Source organism: Amphibalanus amphitrite, unplaced genomic scaffold (assembly GCF_019059575.1).
Source record: "Amphibalanus amphitrite isolate SeventyFive unplaced genomic scaffold, NRLGWU_Aamphi_draft 001319F_arrow, whole genome shotgun sequence".
In the NCBI taxonomy this organism is placed as follows: Eukaryota; Metazoa; Arthropoda; class Thecostraca; order Balanomorpha; family Balanidae; genus Amphibalanus; species Amphibalanus amphitrite.
In genome coordinates, this window is record NW_024882812.1 from 33010 (window position 1) to 55000 (window position 21991).

At 54.4% G+C, this 21991-nt stretch overlaps 2 protein-coding genes across 4 annotated transcripts in view; one reads left to right on the plus strand and one right to left on the minus strand.

The window, feature by feature from the left end:
- The first annotated feature begins 63 nt into the window (after window positions 1-63).
- LOC122372117 (UPF0692 protein C19orf54 homolog) lies at window positions 64-5674 on the plus strand. 2 transcript variants are annotated; one of them, XM_043348996.1, is made up of 4 exons: window positions 64-92; window positions 2491-2792; window positions 3125-3391; window positions 3643-5674. In XM_043348996.1, the coding sequence occupies exons 2-4, from the start codon at window positions 2581-2583 to the stop codon at window positions 4148-4150; spliced, it is 987 nt and encodes a 328-aa protein (XP_043204931.1). In that variant the 5' UTR covers window positions 64-92; window positions 2491-2580; the 3' UTR covers window positions 4151-5674. The 2 variants fall into 2 exon arrangements, with proteins under 2 accessions (XP_043204931.1, XP_043204930.1); XM_043348995.1 differs by having other exon boundaries at window positions 80-1414; window positions 2354-2792; window positions 3643-5537.
- Window positions 5675-18195: 12521 nt separating this feature from the next.
- Window positions 18196-21991, minus strand: part of LOC122372125 — a 7847-nt gene continuing 4051 nt past the window's right edge. Inside the window, exons 2-3 of one of the 2 annotated variants that reach the window (XM_043349005.1) lie at window positions 21673-21991; window positions 18196-18962 (exon numbers count right to left, since the gene is read on the minus strand). The exon at window positions 21673-21991 is cut by the window's right edge and continues 873 nt beyond it. In XM_043349005.1, coding sequence (XP_043204940.1) covers window positions 21681-21991 — 311 coding nt within the window. In that variant the 3' untranslated portion in view covers window positions 18196-18962; window positions 21673-21680. The remainder of the gene's footprint in view (window positions 18963-21672) is intronic. The other variant, XR_006254826.1, reaches the window with a different exon arrangement.

Here is a 21991-nt window from a genome sequence, read left to right on the forward strand (position 1 = left end):
AAAGGTGAATACATATATGACGCCTGAGAAAAACATTAGTGTGTTTTGGGGGCTTTTGGTTTTGGTTTTGAGGGGAGCATTCCGGTCTAGGGGTAAGATACTTGCCTCTAGGTTCGGCCATCCGGGTACGATTCCCGGGCAATGCACGTGGCATTGCCGCTACCTGACCGCTTGGAACAGCGTGAGAGTTCCGGTTAGCACCTTGGTCCACTGGATGTGGTGCTTAACCCAAACCAACCAACCGTTTTGGTTTTGAGTAAATCAAATTAATATATTTTAATGATACCTATGGATTGCTGACGATTGATAAATAGAATACGCGAATTGCTGAAATGTGTGCTCAAGCTGGTAGCAATTTCTCTCGAGTAATATAATGTTGTAGTAAGTCTTGCACTCAGCAGTGCACTAATGAATAGCCAAATCTGAGCCAAATGACTTGTGCACTGTTTTAATGATTGGCTCAGATCATGACAGGAGTCCTTGTGTCCAACTCAGTCAGGAAATGACAGACACTGTAAACTTGTGAGTTGCTGGAGGCATTAAATGCCCTACTTTTTGCCGCGCCATAGTTAAACGGTGCGCTGCAGGCGCGCCAAATTTTGGGTACCTGGCTATAGGGAATCAATTGAAGGCTATCATGGCAAAATGTCAAAAAAATTACTTAAAATTTTTAGGCATTAAGTTTTTAGTGAGGTCATTATTTCTTAGTTTTGGGGCAAAAACAGCCGCTGCAGCCTGCATGTTGATATGTTCAAAAAGTCACAAATTCACAGAATGGACGTATAGGCATGCCGTAAATGCCATTAGACTGTGAATACCATTAACAGTCAAAGTAGTATCTTATATTTTTAATAGTCATGCTACATTTTCCATAATCTTGAACTGAATCTGGGCGATTTCTCCTAGCCACTTCATGACCGTGATGCACATTTCTGACATTTCTTTACTTGATCATTTTCGACTAAGCACAATTATGTGCTTACTCATATGATAAAATGAATGTCACCATCATGTTCTATGCTCAAAAGTACCCATAAAACATGTGTCATAGACTGTGAATGCCAGTTTAGATTTTCAGGTATGCCCGTATATGTGCTTAACTGATTGACCTGACCTTGGCCCTGACCTATGCCTGACTGACACCTACCTACATGGATCTGACACTGGTGTCGCACTTATATGAAGGATTGGGCACAGTTTGGTCAGAATTTATGACAAGAGATGCCCAGTTCAAGGTTCTGAAGTCCATCTTACTGAAAGCCCAATTTTATGTGTTTGACCTGACCTTGACCCGACTTGTGACCTTGAAATTCAACTTTCAAGTTCTCATCTGAAGCGTCTTGTCGCATTATTTCGTTTGCTGCCTCGTGAGTTTTGCTGTGCCTATTAGTTTTCGAGTTATCAGTTGGGGGGCGTTTAACCCTCGCCCATGTAGGGGGGGGGGGGTTGGTGCACCCCCCCCCCTGAGGTTTTTCGGAAATAGTGCAATTTTTGTAGTGCAAATTTTGGGTACCTTATGGGGCAAACCTTGCGCATCTTTTGATAAAAAAATTTGACCGGGTCATGTCAGGTCACGGAGTTATGACGTCACAAAGGGAACAGCCTCCGGCCGGATTTTCACAAACTGAGTGCCAACGCCCGAGGTTTCCTGCCGGTGGTACGGACATCGGTTGATGGATCGTGATGAAACTTCCCATGCATGTTGGGGCAAGTATTGGCTATCATATGGTATAAGAAACTTGACCGGGTCAGGTCAGGTCACGGAGCTATGACGTCACAAGAGGAACAGCGTCCGGTACTATTTTTGAAAAGCGCCCGAACCACTATTTTGCTAATTCTTGTCACCTCAATGGGAATATGCAGCAATATTAGCTTCAATAGGGAGCAAATGGACCTTCCAAATCCAAAAATACAATCAGATTTCAAAAATTTAAATTTTGATTTTTCGAATTTCTGCCGCCGACTGTGACCTTGCCGACTTCCGGCGCTCCCAACGCGCCATTTTTAGAGCTAGGGAAACGAAATACATACCAAACGATAGAGAATTGATCAAGGAACACGATAGTGAAGGTTTCAAGTCGATATCTCCCACCGTTTTGCCGCAATCGCCGCGGAAAGTTGAAAAAAGTCTATTTTTCCGAAAATTTGACCTTTGACCGGTCAAAAGTAGGTCAAATGTTGACCTAGGACCAAAAAATATACCACCAATCGCGAGATCTCGGCGAGAGCAATCCGTTGGTCTTTTCCGCTAAGCTCTACGACGCTCCGTTTTCAAACGCCAAGGGGGGGGGGGTCGCACCAACCCCCCCCCCCCTGCATGGGCGAAGGTGGCAGATCGCCGTTTACGGGCGAGGGTTAATGATTCCCCCCTTCTCAATCAAAGGGTGGATGGCGAAATACCCCAGCAACTGGCGGGTTAACATCACATAGAGCTGGTCATTCATAACCAGTGGGCTGTGCCATTATCTCTGTGGCTGTGTACCATTTCAGATCATTTCAGATCATTGCTGAAAGGAGAAACATCAGCAGAAAAATGAGGTTGGTGGTCTGAGCTCCTTGAAGCTTCCATAAACAAGCAAGATGAAGGGAGAGTCAGCACCCCCACCTCCTCCCCCTCCCCCACCCCCACCACCTGTTTCCCTGTCGAGGCCGCTGAAGTTGCCGGCCTCCGCCACGGATGAGGACGAGGACGTACTGGAAGCAGTGGCTTTTCGCGCCGCCCGCGCGTCCCTGTACCACCGACTTATTATCCACCTCAACGAGACACAGCCCATCATCCAGGAGGGACCCACGTGAGTGGCCGCAGAGGGAGCGGACATACCGGGACCTGGTGATACTATTCTGGGGATGGTAGGATGGGAAACATGTACAATGAACAAATAACAATGTACATTGTTTAGAGAGAGAGTGCATTGATCTTTAAGCTGTCAATACAGTACCATGCTTTGCTTGTCCTAATTATCAAAGCTGATCACAAAACCATGTTCTTGTTTTTCAAGCAAGTGCTGGTAAACCTTACAAAGAGTTTACAAATGGTAGGTATTGCTTCCCTCCTTAAATCCCTATTGAACCTGCATCTCAGTCTGTGCAGATTACCACATGTCACCCGTGCCCTCTCCTTCAGGTGCGGCCTGGCCGCCGCCTCCATGGCTCTCACACAGCTGGGCCGGTGCGGTGATGACGTCACAGTGACGTCACTGCTGCAGGAGGCGCGCCGCGCCGCGATGACGGCCCAGGGCGAGATGTTTTCGGCGGCCGACCTGGCGCGCCTGGCTGCCAGCCGACTGGCCCCGGGCGGCGACCCCGCCACGGCCGGCCGCGTCAGGAGCGACCTCGACCGGCCCGAGGCCGTGCTGAGGGCCGTGCTGCGCGGCGACGCCGTGCTTGTGCCGTATCCTTTTAAAGGAGGGGGGGGGGGAGGTGATCTTTCGATGATGGTAATTTCATGGATGCAGCTTCTTTGAATAACAGTGTAATGACTCAAATGAACTTTGAAAGAACGTCCCCAGGTGGAGTTCTCTATTGCCCGTTCACCGCAATCCCCCGTTGTGTTCTACCGTCGTCAGTATGCCGTATCGCACTGCGTTCCTACTTACGTCCCCCTTACCCACATTCGCGGCGGTGCCTTAACTCGGCGCTCAGTTACGACGCCGACCGGAACCACGCGCCGTGCGCGCGCGGCGGAGCGGCCGCGCACTGGGCGCTCGTCTGCGGCGTGCTCGTCGGCACCGCCGCCGACGCCGACGACCCACGCGAGGCTGACACTCGCCCGCCCACCGTCGACGAGACGGTGTACCCTGCGCCGCCGCGGCTGGTGTCGGCGGCGGCGGCGCGCGCGGACGGTCTGCGCCCCGACCGGCGCGAGCTACTGCTGCTCTGTCGGCAGAGCAAGAGCCGCCGGCTGGCCGTGTGGCGCTACGGGGACCTGGTGGTGAGTAACGCCCAGCTGCGGGCGGCGCGGCCCCACCGAGCCGGCGAGCAGCCGTACGTGCTCAGTCAGGGCTCGGTGGAGGCGGGATTGTGCGGACAGTGGGTCCACCTGTGGCGGCCGGACCGTGGGGAGGGGACGCACTCGCTGGCGGAGGCGGACTCATTGGCGGACTGGATCTTGGGGCAGGAGACCTCGGATGGCGAAGAGGCGGCGGCGTAATGCTGGAGGTCGGGGAGTCAGATGTGCCTCTAACCCGCACGGGAACTAGTCATTGTCTGGTGCTTGACTTCGTTGCGAAGTGATTGTTTCCCCCTTTTACCAATATATTTTGATTGCACCGTTCATATAACGTATCGTTTGTCGTGTTATGAGTTATGACTTGTAGTTATTTTAGGGTTGTCTAATTATTAACATTTGTGTGATATTGATAGATTTTCCCTCCGTTACCATGAACGGTAAGCTCGGTAATGTTTTCTGATTTTGCCCTACCTGGCTGATGTGAGATGAAGCTGGCTTTCAGCACATTGCTTTTTCTATGTACCGTTAAAGGTAAAAAGTAACCAATAAAAACTACATCGTTTCTAGAGCAGCATGATTGCCAGTCGTTCTTCGATTGCTATATGTCACTTGTCCCTAACAATGTGTGATTGGTTCGCGCTAAGTGCATGAAGAAAGATGCCAATTGTGCCTGGGATGTCCGATTCAGGGTTGCTCTTTTACAAGTGATCACATTAATTGGAAACCTGTGAAGAAGTCGTGCAGAATGAATCCGGGGCGAATAGGTATTTATACTTATATAGGCTGTTGCACACAATAATATTGCGCATATTTTCGGCCCGTGTGATGCTATGGTGTGATTTGTTTGCTTAAAAGTTGTAGGTATAATATAGTTGTGCAGCATTTTTGAAAGCCTTTGATGACATTCTGCCAGCTTTTTGAAGATATGTCATCGTGTGATGAGTGCCTTGCTTTCATTAACAATGATAGAAAGTTAATACTTCTGGGACTGTTGGTTAAGACGTAAAGACATAAAGACACAAACATTCAGTGCAACGGCATTGGCGGCGATTGCTGGTGCTGTGGAGAGTGAGACTTCAATTCAGTACTAGTTGTTAGCTACTGGTTGTTGATGGTTAAACGCATATGCTTATTGTTCGGATGCTCATTTCTGATGGCTTGGACGTAAAAAGCCAAGATGTTTGCTGGGTTGTTCCACAATGCAGCCCACGCTGCCGGACAGCCGTTGACAGTTTGGAAAAGACGATACTTACCGAAGCAGCTGCCACTAGCTCGCATGTAGGCCTTCAGTTCTACAATGTGATACGGGACGCAGAAATCGCCTGCACAGCCGCAGTGTTATGCTACAGAGATTCAGCCGAGTCCCCACCTGGCGTTTAGTGCTACGATCGTGAAGAAGAGTACAGTCTCCGCCGTGTGGTGCTACGTTCTTGTGACGGAGTGCAGTCTCCGTCATTTGGTGTTACCCTGCAGCTGCGCAAGAGAACTCACCGCTATATGGTGCTACGCTCTTGTGTAGCAGTGCAGTCTCCGCCTGGCTTGTGTTTCGCTTTTGTGAGGGAATGCAGTCTCCGCGTTTTGGTGCTACGCTCTTGTGTTTGGATGCAGTCTCCGTCGCCAAGAGTGCGGTCTCCGCTTGGCTTGTGCTACGCTGCTATGGAGGAATGCAGTCTCCCCGCCATTTGGTGCTACGTTCTTGTGTGGGAATGCAGTCTCCGCCATGACGTGGTGCTATCCTCTGGTGTATAAGAGTAGTCTCCGTCCAATTTTACGACCGATTGCAGTCTCCCGAGGGAAGGAACCTCGGAAAGCTGCCAGCCGTGATATTTTAAAATCCAGCTGGCTTTCTCGCTCAAATGGCAAATGGCACCATTTGAGCGAGAAAGCCAGCTGGGAAAATTGCCAGTACCGATGATACAGGTCGCATACAAAAGAAACGAGGGCTCTACCTGTAGGGATAACGGAGCGCCTGAGCAGTAGCCTTGAAGCTGCTGGCTGCTGCCACCTAGTTCAGCGGCCAAGTTACCTTAGCATCCGCCAGGAGCGCTGCCTTCACCTCCGTCCGGGGTGGTTTGGTGCGGTCAGTCATACGTCAGCCTTCAGAGCATAAAACAGTCCTGGTTATAGGACCGACTTGAGCAACGCTTGCTAACTACTGTTCTTTTAGCGAATTCCTTTGTTCAACTAGCATCGGAGGCTTTATGGGCAATTAAAAGTCCATCAGCATGTTTTACCCACTCCTCGGCTCCCAAATAGCCGGTGCCTGCGCGTCGCTGCCGCGGAGTCGCAGTGAAACCGATGCCGTAATTTGGCACAGATTCACAGGCGGTTGCCGCGTGAGACGCCACTGACATTGAGCGAGCTCACTTTCAAACACGGAGGACGTGACATTGAAACCCGCTTCACTTTTTATTGATTCATGGCTCAGCGACTATGAATTGCCTGCCTACCCACAGATAGACAACACAGCGCGAACTAATTTGATTATAACAATAATTGAAAGGCACTAACCGTGTTGCAGTGAAAAGACTTATGTGCCTGGTAAAGTGCCGTTTATTTACCAAATCTCTGTGTGGTGAGCAGGGATGTTGTAAGGCTGTGGGCCCGTCGCCACCAGTGCGAGATTGAGCTCCCTCTTACAGTAACGACGCATGGCCTATTTGATGACCTATAGTCAGACCCTCGGCCTGTGGGCGGTCACCGGAAGCTGAGTGTCGTCGTTGCTCGGGCGACACTCGGCCTGTCTTTTGTCTGTTGTGTCTGCTGTTTGCTATGCTGTCTGCTGTGATTTCTGCTAATTAGCTAGGTCCGGCTGCTGTGATGTCTGCTGTGCGGTGACCTGTCTGCTATATTGTCTGCTGTGTTGTCCGCTCTCTGCTCGTTATTAGCTCGCTCCGTCTGCTGTGCTGTCTGCTCGTTATTAGCTCGGTCCGTCTGCTGTGTTTTTGTTGCGCGGTGGTCTGTCTGCCTATGTGCTATCTACTGGCTATTAGTTAGCCCGGTCTGTCTGTTGTGTTTTTGTCGCGCGCCGTTTCCGGGCCTGCAGTCTGGCCGCGGCCGGCCGGGGACTAATGTTTGCACACACTCCACTGCCGCACACTGGGACACAGGCGCGCCCAGCTGGACAAACACACCCGAGACTGGCCGCTCCTCTCCGCCGGCCCGAGTTCCGCTGTTTGCGCTCGTAAGGAGACCGGCCTGACTTCCGAGCGCGATGTGATGATCCAGTCCCGATCTCAGCTCGTTGGCGACACACACTATACAGCGACACAGGCATGCACTTTGACTAGGAAAGCTTGTGAGGACATCGTTCAAAATACATCCGCAATAGTCGGAAGATGCGGAAGATATGCGCGAAGACATGTAGGTACCGACTAACAGGCATGTATTACGATGCGATTACACCAAGTAACAAAATACCTCAACATGTTGACTGTGATGCTAAAGCCGGACGATACGAGCCGCCCGATTATCTGGGCGTGGCGGAAGTCAGACCGTCCGTCTTCACCCGTGATCAGTTTCAATCAGTCCCGGCGCCTGTTTGCGGCGGAGGATGGGCGGCGGACGCCGGCGCAGAGCCGCGAGGATCCACACCACACGGACCCGCCCGGCCGCCACTCCAGTACACAATGCGGGACACGTCATCAACGCGCGGAGACCGGCGGACGGCATGCATATTCATCACTGCAGCGTAATCAGATGCACACCGACTGAGTGCACACTGGCGCCCCTTCCTACCGACCATTGATTGATTCGAGGATGGTTTATGATAATCACCGGCCGCCGGAGATTCCACTGGATCCTCCGTATAGGAGGCGCCCGTTCGTGTGTGCCTCAGCGGCGCGTCCGTCAGTGTTTGGGCGGTGGGCGGACTTCTCGCGAGCTGTGGGCGGAAGAACAGACGGATCGAATCCGGGTGATACAAAGGCCCGGAACTCATGTGATAACAGATGGAGCGATTGAATTCCATCCTATTCATATGAATCCTATTCACGTCCACGATTTTCAATCATTTTTTATTATTATCAAACTAATGCTACCCACTCATCATTTTACTAATGTTAGCTGTTATTTGGCTGTTATCAGTTCACAAGCACGGAATCGAAAATCAAGGAGGATTCAACCAAAAGTCTCCATCATCTCCATTTCTCCTCTCAATAAAAGCCCTCGGTAACTTCAATGTTTACTGCCGTTTACTGCTGCGTGTCGGCTGGAATACAGGAAGGACGGAGGACAACACGCGCTTATAATTAACTTGATCTATCGTTTTCTGGAAATTAGGAGCGTTCCCCCATGACCTCTTTGACTGATTACAAACTAACACCTCGACAATTGTGTCTAATGGGTAGCGTGGATGCACTCAGCGTCACAGGCGGCGCATAAAAAGGCGACCTCGACGAAGTTTGATTGACGCGACTGTCGCGACCCTAGCCGGTAGAGAGACGCGTCCGCTGCGATTCTCACCGGTAGTGACGCGGCACCTGTCTGCCGCTCGTTCCTGACCGGGATGCGCAGTGATGTGGCATACAACACCAGCGAGGCTGCCTGATGGAAACTAAACAGGTCACAGAGAGCATAACCTCGGTCCCGTGGGTCGGCGGTCCACCAGGCACAGTCGACCCGCGTCGCGCCTGATCCCTCCCATACCGTAACGCCAGTCCAGTTGATGGTCATGGGACCATGGGCATAATGAACCGTCCACTTTCGTGTACGCGGTAACACTACAGCTCGATCACAAACTGTGCAGCAATGTAACAGCTACCTTTTATTTGAATGAGGCGGGTAGGACCCTGAGCTATCTATCTTGCCAACAATTTTTTGGTCGACACGCTTTTTTTCTGATGGCCTCTTCAATAAAGGAGGAGTTGGGTTCGAGGAGCCTCATACCGCGTCCCCCTTATCTCCGATATACCCGTTGAGTCTTATTAGTGCGTCCCGCATGTCTCCTGTATGACTGCTGTATGATGGGTGTGGGTGTGGGCGGTGGACGGTCATTGCTGTCCCACACTGCGCCCCAGTGTTTCCGCTGCCCTCTGAGTCCCATACGGTATCCGGCCGTGTCTCTCCACTGCCCCTTACCCCACTGATGGGTGTGGGCGGTCACGGCCGGCCGCTGGGCCTCTCAGGTCAGCGATAATGACAAGCGGAGCCGAGTTTGTCCCAGTTGCACGATCTGACGCCCTCAGAGCGGGGCGGCGCTCACACAGAAGCATATCTGGGTGCAGCATCTGCCCGTGTCCCCTCGCGTCACGCCGCGTCTGCGACCCACCCGGGCTGACGTCCGGCTAGCCCGCGCTCGGCGGCTGTATTCACAGACGGAACGTCGGCCGGCCCTATATAGGCTACATTAGTAATCTTTGTCAGCCTCACTATCGTTGGCTGATTTACACGAACCGGGCGGTCAATGTGGCTGTGGTGAGCTCGGTTCGTAATCCGACGCTCGTCTAACGAGCCATCTGATGGACCCGCTGCTAATCGAACTCGTCTTTCAACACGCCGCGTTACTGTGGTCGCCGCTGTGGCAACCCAAACGCGACTCAGAACCGCTGACGACCGGCAGAGTCGGTCACATGCGCATAATGTCGATCAGTTCCACCCTCTGCTAATGCCTTCCATCCTCCCCGGTTCGGTGGGACGATACAGTTCACTCCAGGTGTGGTCAGATAACTTTGATGGCGTGTGGGGCCCTCCACAAGCCGACTGAGCTCGCCTTAAATCGTGGCTCTGTAGTCTCCGTCGTCGTGATGTTACTTCAGTGCACCTCGTCTAATATTGAGCTAGTTAACTCAGTCCATTTACCTGATGGTTATCACCGCATGGCTCGGCTCTGCTCGCACTGACTGAGTCCCACTCTAACCTGCCAATGTTCGAAACTGGGCGGCGATTTAAACGGCGCGCCGCCATTGCGGAATCCACATACCGAATGTCCAATTGCACAAGCTGAAACTGTAATGACTCTGTCACGTTCCACTTTGTGCAAATGGTGATATCGATGTGCCCTCAATGTTGCGCTCGCGCAGGTCCATAGCTGCGCACCGGCCGGCGGCCGCCCACCGCACATTGCATTGGGCCACGGGAATGGCACGCCGCGCGGCCGAATTGATAGTAAAGTGGCCGCACCACCGACCGAGCTATTACCCTCAGAGGTAACAAGTGCCACTTTCTTAATCACTTCATCAGTTCAAGCTGAGATCAACGGCGCTGAGAATTAAAGCTGAGAAGAAGCCGAGATCAACGGCTGAAAATAACGACGAAATACAATATTTTAAAGATCTAAGGTATGAGACTTCATGCGCTTAGGTTTGGTTCTTCTGGAGCGTGTTTGTTGAATGCAAATTCGTCTGTCAATGGCCACATTACAGGGATTGTCGGTGTGTTAGTGGGCCATCTCGAGCGCCTTGGCGGCGGCAGTCCGGTCGGCGCCGCGTGGATCAAGATAATCGCGCCGCGTGCCTGATCAGTCGGCCCAGCTGTCACCCAAACACGCCCGAGCGGCGCCGCCCGGTCATCGTCGCGCGACACCGCCCTCACCTTGGCACCGCGAGGGGCCGCGCTTACCGTCCCCCAGTGGGGCAACGGAGGGCGGTATCGCACCGCGAGGGGCCACGTCTGTTCCTAAGTGCAACAGCAAGGGGCGGTATGGTGCACCATATCGTTCTTAACTGGTTCACCGTTTAACGAAAGAACAGTGAGGATACAGTCGCTCGCTGAGATCTGTAGGAACAGCCAGCCGTTGAGATCCGTACCTGCAGCCTATTTCCTCAGTCCTCACTTCACTACGGGATGTAGCAGCTTTATGTGGAATAAGACGTGGGCGACCTGTGTTATGTGACAAGGATGCCCATGATTATTACTGCCAATACTTGTTTTATGTGTCTGACATCAAAGTTATTGCGACCTGTTTGTTGTTTTACAATTTATGCTGGCCTTCAGATATTGTTTACGTTCACCATTAAAGATCATTATTTTAATACTGGACAATGACTGTTGCCCCGAAGCAGTCAGTATCAGTCGCCCATCGGTCATTTCACGGTCAACCAGAGCGGTGTCTACGAGTTTACCCTGCAATTGGCAGGTGCCTTCTTCTTGATCGGTTGTTCTCCCGCCAGATGTAATTGACAGGCTCGGGTGTTACCAACCAATTTTTACCGGGACTGGCGGTTGCCAATTGCCATAGGCATGGGCTCACAGGCCTCAGCAAGGCTTTATTAGCTGCGGAGAGTCACCTTGCCCAGTCATGCTGTGCTCGAGGCGGCTGGATCTATGATGCATAGGACAAGTTCACGAGTGTTTGTCTTGCAGGTGTCAGATTTCATCTTCAGCAATTATCGGATGGCCTCCAGGCTTCCGTGTGCCTGAGTGTACCCCTATGTAAATCGCGTCATTGGCTTTGTGCCTTCGGCGAGGGAAACGAGCGAGAAGGGAGAGGCCAGCCTTCTATAACTCATCTTCATTTGCTCTGAGCAATGATTCAGGTGGTATTGATCGTGAAACTCGTTTCGAAATTACTGAGTATTCGCTCACTAATGAAATAAGGATAAAATAAAGCTAAGATAAACAGAGCCTTGTTATCGAACACACCCACATATCACTTTGTCTTCACGAGTTCCACCGTACGATCCACCTCCAATTAAAGTCTCCAGCCAGGTCTGGTGCAGGTACTGTCGATGGGGAAGGTAACACCCGCATTCCGTCGGTTTCCGAGCCTCCCAGCAGGGCTGCAGAGCGCCGCCGGCGGCTCCCGCGTGCCCCGCACTTTCTGCCGTGCAGACTGTCGCGGATGTTACCGGCAGAACACGGACTTTTCCGTGTCCGTGTACTGCGGCCTGGTCATTCTGCAATGTCATCTCGGACAAGGATGATCGTGATCGACAATGTGCGGGTTCAATGTCGCCAATAACAGCGATAGCCACTCGCTGACAAGCGACAGGGAGCGGGCGGTCTAACCGTGATGAAATTATGTCGCCGCCCCCGGCTGTCAGCGGCTGTGAAATTATTTATGATCGTCGCCAAAGGTGACTATTAGCGGTACACGATTCCCGGGAAATGAATGCGAGCCGGGTATCGTAGCGACGTTCTGCGGTCGGCCCCCGGCGTCATCAAGGTATGGCGGAACCCTTGTAGCTGCATTCCGAGCCGCCACCCGCGCAAACAGCAGGGAGTGTTGCCGTCGTCTCGAACTCCTCGAGGCGTTAAGGCCGCGGGAGTCGCGTGCTGTCACGGACTGCCAGAATCTGGTCGATTTCACCCGACATAATGGCCATGGTTTTCGATAATTTACTGCCGGAGCGCGCCGGCTCTTGTTTGCCCTTCCGACGCCGGGGATGATGATGAATGTTTTCACAGTTACTCTGCAGCTCTGGGTGCGCTGTTGCGCTCGGTGTGACTATTGTTGGCGGACGCTGAGTAGCCAGTTCGGTGGCTGCAACACGGTGCCTGACACGGCTGGTCAATACGGGCACGGCTGGCACGGGCACGGCGAGCTTCCCAGCCGACCGGACCACCAGCAGCGCCAGCTGACGGACCTGGCGACGCTAAACAGACGATTGACATGGTCATGGCATTTGACATATTGTACTGACAAACAGACGGATTATTTTTCAGAAAGATCGGCAGCTTGAGAGGTGAAATGATGTTTATGGAAACCAAGAGCTGACTACTGAACCCCTGATTATCGCCGACGATATCCATGGAGAGAAAGAAACGTCTCGGAGTTTGAACCACTGTTTGCTGCGCTCCTAGAGGAGGATCAACTATTTCCCCATTCCATCACCAGGAATCTCCCTCTCCTAACCTGTCCCGGGTGTTCCAGCGCACCCCACTGCCCCCAGCCCGGGCGCCCGGCCCCACCCACCCCCGCGTGTGTCGGTGAGTCCGTTTCACAACGGCCGCTCGGTACCGACCGGGCACAAGCAGCGACAGAAGGCGGTTGGCCAGTCACGAACCCGGCTCGGCCGCGCCAATGAGCCCGTATTAGACGCATTTGACGGTGATTATATCGGTGCCATTACGGCGGCGCGGCCGATGGTATCGCCCACTGACGCACCGGCGCCGTCGCTGGGATTAGTGATCTATTACCAGTTGCGTTATACACGCGGGTGACATGAGACTCGACCGTTCTGCCGGCCAGTCGAGCGTAAAATGCGACTAATGACCCATGCAAAACGGTGAATAGGACCGCCACTGTTACCGATATGTTCGGAATAGCGCCCCGCCTCAAAGAACTTAGCGTTGTGTAATTATGAGCAAACATGCTATTTATAGGAGCGCCCATGTTATGTGATTTTGTGTCACAAGCGTTTTAGCTTGTAGCTGTATCTCTCTGGGCACAAGTTCGATCTGGATATTTACAGTTCGCACCATGCTTTGTGTGTAACTTATAGTTTAGCTAATGTTACATGTATCACACACTCCTACCTGTGAAATTATGTGGTTAGATTACAGGGCAGCCTCATTTGCGACTGTCCGACCTCATGAGTCATGCTGACTAACGTCCATTGCCGGATGACAAAACACGAGTCATTAGCGGGTCACCCCCAACGTCCGGCCGTATTTAAACGGGACGACTCCGCGAACGGCGCGACGTTTAACCCGAATAGTGGCCGTGTCTGCGGCAGCCCGTTGTCGGCCGCGTTTCCCAATGAATCCATTACGGAGGTATGTTAATACGACGAGTGACCTGCCACGCCCGTCACTGGGCGATGACGAGAGCGGACCGCGCGACGGACCGCCGGGACCAGTGGGACCAGCCGCAGACCAGCCGCGGACCACGGTGACAGACCTTCTGACCAGCCACAGGTCAAGGATCATCACTTACGAGGCCAGAGACCTCTGAAACTGGGCGGCTTCCTCCCAACTTTGTTCGAATGCGTCGTCCCGTTGCTTTTACAAGGGATGACACATGACGACTGCCGAAGTTCTCTGACGATGTAAGCCTACAACGCACTGATTTTATCACCCTTTTGCACCAACGAAGACAACGTCGATTGAACTCTTTGAAGACAAAGTGTCCTGTCATTTTTCTCCGTAAGAACAATGCCATCGAACTCGCGTTCCCTTTCTCTTCCTTTGAGAACAGGTGTTATATTGTAACGGGACGTATCAGTTTTCTTGCAGCCGATCTTTTTTATCCCCGCCTGTGCCCTGTCGTGCCGGTCGCGCCCACTGCATGCAGCTCTCAGATAAGCCCTCGTCCCGATACATCCCGTTACATCTATCCCTCCCGCACATCCGTCCCCGTGCTCCCCGCATCCTCCTTCTCCTGGCGTGTGACCGGCCCCGCACAGCCGGGAACCACGCGGCATCGCGGGAGCGCCGGGCAAGGCCGTTCCCAGCCGCCCGCCGCCAGTGACCGCCCGTCGCCCGGAGCGGGACAGGGCAGGACGGGAGGACCGAGACACGGTAGCGCCCAGAGTTACGTCACAGCGCGCACCTTTCGCTCTCTTCCGTGCGCGCCGGCCGACACGGGGAGTCGGGAGTCCAGGACGGAGGACACGGAAAGTGAGAATGGTGGACTGGAATCGGAGCACGAGAACGACCGGGACGGGGGACCAGGGTAATTAAACCACTTAAACGGTGCAGCGACCAATATTAACACTCGCCAGGGTTTGCTACATAAGTTTATGCTGACTGTGTTTGATGTAAATAGCACCTCTGAATGAAATGTAAGTCGATTTTGTAGTTCTTTTTCTTTTAGACATTGACGGCTGACGAGTCCATGGCACAACACGAGTCCACTGCCGTCCGTCGCATACCGCCCCTCCTCAGTCACTTCCACGTTTCTGCCGACCAGTCCTTCCCTGTCTGTCCCTGTCACGTGGTCTTGTGGCCCGGCCCGTTACGTTCCTGTCCCAGAGCAGGTGACTGGGTCCAAGTCTCTCGCCTACCCTGGTAGACCGGCCAGTTGGTGGCTGTGTCGGGTTACGTCAGATCACAGGTCCGCCAGCACCCGCGATACCCGGGACGGAGAGTGGATGGGCGTGGTAGCGAGCAGAGGCCGACTCGCAGCAGAACGTGGTCCCAAACATCTCTTCCAAAAATATAGAACGGCTGATGCAAAACTGTCAAGCTGCGGGGCGACATCCGGTGAACAGCAGTCAAATGGCAGAGGAGCAGTAAGTAGCTCAACCAGGCCGACACTCGACAGCAATGACTGATCTCTAACCGGCCAGCAGGCCTGTTCAGAATTAACAGCTCAGTTACTCCCAGGGCAATGGTTACGGGTCAGCTCTTAACAGCTCAGCATAGCCGTAACAGGTCAGCATGGCCGTAACTGTCCACTGGAGCAGGTGATCTGGAACTGAGTACTGACACCGGTATCCCGACTTCATTTCATCACGACGTAACAAAAATATCCAACAGCACAGCACAAACAATACCGTAAACTTTATAAATACCGAAACACTGCCATAATCAAAAAGGCTCACGAGGCGGGTATCGAAAATGTCCCATTGATTGTCACCGATTCCCACGGGCGCGGCGCGTCCCTGAACGTGCGATGGCGGCGGCAGGCCGCGTTTCGCCACTGTCCGTGGCCCTGTCTAAGGCTCGTTGCTTGCCTCACTGACCGTGACGCTGTTGGGACCAATAATCAGCTATTGGTCAGCGGTGGTCACTGGTCGGTGCTGCGACGGTGTGCTCTATGTGAGCTGCTCACGCAGGCGCGGCTTGAACACGGTCGACTGACTGTCGTGGTGTTCAACGCTCGGTACTCGGAGTCGCAGAGACTGGGTCTCTGTTCACCGCGGCAGACCATGTGTCTGTCCCGTGGACAGGCTAGACGAGGACTGGCCATGAATGGGAAATGCTGGAGGGCGCTTCATGTTGATTGAATTACGCTGGTATTTGGGTTGGCGAGGAAGCCAGTACAGAACCTGGGTTTACGGGCCGGCAGAATACGCCGTTACCTCTGCATGGTGTGGCGTGACAACTACCGGGTCAGGGCCGGCCCGCCACAGTGATATCCTTCATATCGCGCCGGCCCGGCCCCCATTTGGCAGCTCTGTCCGGCGCCGGCGGCGGTCGCAGATGGCCATCGCCTGCAGGGACTCCGCAGTGGCACACCGGCGGAGCAGGTGGAGTGGACCGACCGACCACCTCGGGCCCAGCCCGACCCGGCACCGGGCACAGGCCCAGATAGGCCGCCTGATGGGGTTAATGGCACAGCTAGATGAAGACAAGAAACGCGAACTATCTAAAATACGGCTGCTAACTAGCGCGAATCGCACGGTAAATCTCACAGCCAGCTCCACGAGCCATTTTTTTTAGGTTAACTGTGATTCGCAAAGTGGGTTCATAATCAGCGAGACATTCGGCCGCCCGGTGAGTTTCCACCTTCTTAGCTATCTGATTAGTGCAGTAGTTGAAGCCAATAATTATAAATTACCCTTCGGTACTCTGCCTTGCCTGAGCGGCCAATCAGTTGGACTGTTTTCCAGGGCGTGACGCGAGTTAGGCATTCTTATCATGATTCGATCACCATCGTCTATACATTTTCACCTGCCCAATGCATGTGCTAATGCGAGGCGCGATGAACGTTCAGTTTGCTAAGCATGTAAACAGGTACCTAAATTATTCGAGGCATATAGAATTCCAAGTAAAGAGAACAGCCTCCCTGAACTAAGAAGCACTAAAGATCGGCATTTGTTGCTCCCTCCGCGATGTCTGTAATCTCGATATTGTTGTTTGTTTGACACCGCTCCTGCAAATCATTCTCTTATCGCACCGTCTCGCCCATCCCCGCTGTTCAAAAACAGCCACGGCACCATGACGTCATAGGTGGATTAGTACACAATAAACCCACACACAGCATCAACACAACAAAACCGGACCCACAATACGGCGGCTCCCCGGCGCAGCCAGGCCGAGATTTATCCGGCTGACAAATGGCTGGCCTGGCGCAACGGACGGCCTCGCCGGCGGCCTGATGACCCGCGGTCATCGCCGGGGGCATCTGCGGCGACCCCGCCGGTCACCCCTCCCCCTCCCCCCCCCCCCACCACCGCCGGCGGCACGGTCTCGATATACCAGCGACTTGCAACAGTAACGTCACAGCCGACCCGACCGACGCGACCGGACTATGGGGCTTAACCCTATTCCTGGCGGGGGGCCTCAGGAGCCCCCCCTGAGGTTTTTTGGTTATTTCTCCCAAACGCGTTGAGCTAGGAGGCTCAAATTTTCTGAATTTTCCTAAAAGGCTTCTACGCAACATGTCTGAAAATTTTGAGTTGATCTGACCTCAGGTCAGGTCACCAGAGGCGGTTTGGTGACCCTACCTCAGAAAAGTTTGCAATCACGCCAGAGCTAGAGTTTTTGACCGATCAATTTCTTCTCTTCAGGCTTTAGTTAGGGTACCAGTATGTGCAATTTGTATATCTCGGAATTTTGATATCGGTGACCTAAGGTCAGGTCAGTTTCGCGACCTCCCCATTATAAGTCAATGGGGGAAAAATCAACTCCCTGTTTTTACCACTAAAACGGGTCGGAATGGCCCCATATACCATACATGACTTCATATACGATCAACCTTCACTACCTTGAGGTCTGTTTTGCTGTTGGGCAGCTGTGAGGTCATGTGACGTCATCAAAGGTCACCAAAGGTTTTTGGCCAATAACTCCGTACAGGAAAAAGATACAGACGCGTGGATGGTCTCATTGTGTTCAGCTCGTCAAGACGCATCGAATGATATACATGATGACCTCGAGGTCACGTGACCTGAGGTCAACCTTTGACCTTGACCTTTCGATGTCAACATATATATCATTCGATGCGGATTGACGAGAGGATCACGATGATGCCCTTAGTTTGTTCCTATCTTGACTAAGTCGAAAGTTATTCGAGAAAAACTCTCCATATCTAGCGCCGCCATTTTGACTTTTTCGACCCCTGTGACGTCATCTTTGACCTGACCTGAAAATGACCTTAGTAAAAATTGTAGATCTTGACCGTGCGTATCCGATGCCGTTTACCGTTTGTCGCTGCGATGTGTAGTTTTTGATATCTGAAGGGGGGCCGAATCGGCCCCCCCCCCGCCAGTTTCCTGTCCCGGCGGAGCCCGCCAGGAATAGGGTTAAAGGTAGTGTGCCAGCTTTCCTGGACCGTATGGAGTTAATGGCCCAGACAAGGAGAACCAGATTTTTAGAACTTTTCCATACCTTCAAAACTCATGGAAACGTCTTAGATTCTTCAAATTTTGAGTACCCCAGTGCGAAATTCGCCCCGACGGGTTGTCAGTCGTACCCCATTAGCGCTCACCTTTGCCGTTCCGGGTGTCAGAAGATGGTTTACTTACGGATTGAACTTCCCTTCTAACCTGCTTTCGCGTTTTGGCGTATCACGGTCTCGACTTCTATCTCGTCCCTTTGTCGGTTCTTGCTTCCTTTCCGTATCTGCTACATGCTGAAAGACCGACCCGAAGGGCAGATAGAAGGAGACTGGAAGGACGTAGGACAGGTGGTATTGGGCAGTGGGTGGGTGGGAAATTGCTCTGGCGTGCCGTTGTCGGGCGGATGTTCAAACAACAGGCTGTTGCGGCGTTGCCGTTCCGCGAAATAACAAAGCGCATAATAATTAGTTAATATTGATTTCGTGGTGGTAGGGCAGTGTACAAGACTGGCTAAATATTCGATAAGTATTAAATAATAAAGCAATTTTCCCATAGAACTTGTTTTCAGGCTGCGCTCCCTAGATATATAATAAACTCTGGCCGCTCGACGCGCCATCTATGCTCCCGTGTACGGACACTCTCCGCGCGGGGCCAGTAGGCACCCGCCCGTCGGTGTGCGTGGGCCGGCCGGTAGACACCCGTCCGTCCGGCGCTAATGTTCCGTGCTGCATCGCGTTGCACAGCACGGTGCCATTAGCGCTCACCTTTGCCGTTCCGGGTGTCAGAAGATGGTTTACTTACGGATTGAACTTCCCTTCTAACCTGCTTTCGCGTTTTGGCGTATCACGGTCTCGACTTCTATCTCGTCCCTTTGTCGGTTCTTGCTTCCTTTCCGTATCTGCTACATGCTGAAAGACGCCAAAGAAACGCCAAAGTGTATTCCAGTCATTAGGGGCGGGGCCATTCTACGGGGCAGGGGCCGCGTTGACAGCGATGCGCGCTTCCCACACGTCCAGGCGGCGCCCCCGGATGTACCGGAGGTGCGATGACGAGGCCCACCGACCGGATGCACGGATCGCGCCGTCGGAGGCGCCGGTGGCTGCGGCGGCGGTGGCGAACCCAATCCGCAGGCTATGCGTGGTGAGCCGCCCAGCGTCCGAGGGCGCGTAACGGCGAAGTACGCCGTTTAGCCAGGCGATCGTGCCGTACGCGCCTGATGCCCGGATAAACAGTGGTTGGTCTGGAGGCTGGTCGGCGACGTTGCGAAGGTACCTCCGCATAGCCTGGACTGGACATCCGGGGCCGGAGACACTGGGTAGCTCGACGGTGGCTCCCCGATACGCTTGGTCGGTTTTGGACGCCGGGATATGCAGCACAAGACGGTCCCGGTGTAGTGTGACATGCCGGCGGGCGCACGTGCGGCGGCGAGAGAACCGGTGCGCACTTGGGGCCAGATACTCACTTCCGCGTAGCGCGCCGAAAAATCCCAGCGTGATTGCCGCCCATGCTGCCCTCCGGTCATGCGCTGACATCGAGGCCCGCCGGAGTCGCCGGCGCAGTCGTAGCAGGATCGGCACGGACGCCGGTCGCCGGCCGGGCGGGCGTGGCCCCTGGCTGTCTCTGCTGATGGCCCGCAGCGCTAACCGGATTGTATGTATTGACACCAAAAGCCTTCCACATATGGCGTGGCGATTCGTTCCGTCCGGCCGGGCCAGGGTCGCTCCCGCGTGGCGTGCCAGTGTCGCAGTGCCGCCAGATGGGATGAAGCGAGTCCCGGGGAAGTGTTGTTGAGACTGAGGTGGGCGAGGAAACGAAGGACTGTGCGCTCTGTGGCGGGGATAGCGGGGAGGTTGTGAGAGGCGCAGAAAGTCTGGAAGGTAGCGACACACCGCCGATACGCTCTTCGCGTTGCGGGTGCGAGTCCGTCCCGGATGAGCCGGCGCGCTTCCGTGTCTAAATCGGGTAGCCCGACGCCGTGGTGCAGGTTTCCGTCGGCGCTTCCAGGAAGGCCGTCATCGCGGGCGGTACCGGCGTGGGCTCGGCCGCTGCCGCTGGATGCAGGCGGCGGAAACGGCCGATCTGGGAACGCGAGAGCGCGTCAGCGGAGCTGTTGTCTGTGCCGGGCACATGTACCACTCGCAGGTCGAATGAGCGCGAGGCAGCGACGAAAAGCGTTTGGCGTATGAGCGACATGAGACGCCGGTCCCGTGACCAGCCTTTGCTCCATGCCCCGACCACCCCGGCATTGTCACAGTGTATGGACACCCGCATGCCCTGCCAACTATGGCCCCATAGCAGGCACACTGTCAGGATCGGGATCATCTCGAGCCAGGAGATGCTGGAGGCCCAGCGCAGCGTGGCTGCTGGCCACTGCTGGGAGAACCAGTTCGGCCCGCAATGGCCACCGTGCCCCACTGTGGATGCGTCGGTATGGAGGTGAAGGTGGGCGGGCGGTGTCCAGTGCGGGTGGAGGAGGGGGGCTGACCCGTTCCAAGTCGGTAGGATGGAGAGCCACCAATTCAAGTCTCTGCGAGTGTCAGTGCTCATATTGACCCAGTGGTGGGGGCGCTGTGCGGTGTGAGCTGTGTCGAGGAGCCGTCGGAAAAAACTGCGCCCTGCTGGGATACATTTGACGGCATGAATGAGCTTGCCCGCGAGGCTGAGAAGGCGCCGCTGCCGGATTGTGCGAGAGGCTCGCACCTCTTCCAGGAGCTGGATGAGAGCGCGAAGCTTGGCGGACGGCAGTGAGATGGTCATGCTTGCGGTGTCCAGCACGCAACCGAGGAGCTCCATGCGGGTGGATGGTGGGCAGCATTTGTCAGGCGAGACGGGAATGCGGCATCGGTGACACAGGTCAAGGAACGTCTGGTACGCTTCGCCGCATGCGTCCGAACCTGCCGGTCCGATGAAAAAGAAATCGTCCAGATAGTGATGAATGTTGGCGTGGTTGGCGTGGTGTCGTGTGGCAATTGCGAGCAGATCGGCGAAGTCGTTGAAGATGGAACAGGCTGACCGCAAACCGAATGGTAGCCGGAGGTCAACATAATATGCTCCCTCCCAATGGTGACCGAGCAGCCAGCGCTGTTCCGCGCGAACGGGGATGAGTCTGAAGGCATGTCGGAGGTCGGCTTTTGCGAGAAGCGCGTTCTGGGGTCCGGCGGAGAAGATATGAGCAATAGCACTGTCCATGGAGGTGTAATGTACGGCAAAGGAATCCTTGTCAATGTGACTGTTGACGCTGAGTCCTTCCGGTTGGGACAAATCTAGAATCAGGCGGACGGAGCCGTCGGGCTTGTCTCTCGCCCCGAGCGGGTTGCAGCGGAACGGGGAGTACGGTGGTGATGGGAATGGGCCAGCCGTGTGTCCCCGTGCCACCTCTTGTTGCACCGCCCGGGAGACTGCTGCCGGTCGCGACCGAGCCGAGAGGTTGTTGGGTCGCCAGGTGGATATCTGTGGGCCCGTGTATCCTATGTCGGCTCCGCGCTAGAGACGGTCGAGGACGGTACGGAGAAGGCCGGGATCGACTGCTGCGGCGGCTACGCCATGTAGGGAAGGTATGTCGATAGGTGTGGTAGGAGGGGGCAGGGATGACCGGATGAGGGCGTGCGACTGGCTTACCGTGGGATCTACCGCCACAGTGGGCGGGGGGGCCGTGCTCCGGTCGGCTGCGGAGGGCGTGCCGGCGCCAGGGGGCGCGCGCTTTGCGTCGGGCAGCTTCTGGCGGTGTGCGGCCCTTGGCAGCGGTGGCAGACGTGTCGGCGCCCGCATGCGCCTCCGGGTGGGCATGATCGTGCGTGGTAGTTGAACCGGAGGCATATTTCGTTTCCCTGCCGCTGCTGCTGGGTGGCATACGGCTGTGCCTGTACCGGGGCTGGCGCGGGGGCGTACACTGCTGGTGCCGCGAGCGCTTGTCCGATGGCTTCCGTCAGCGAGGCTG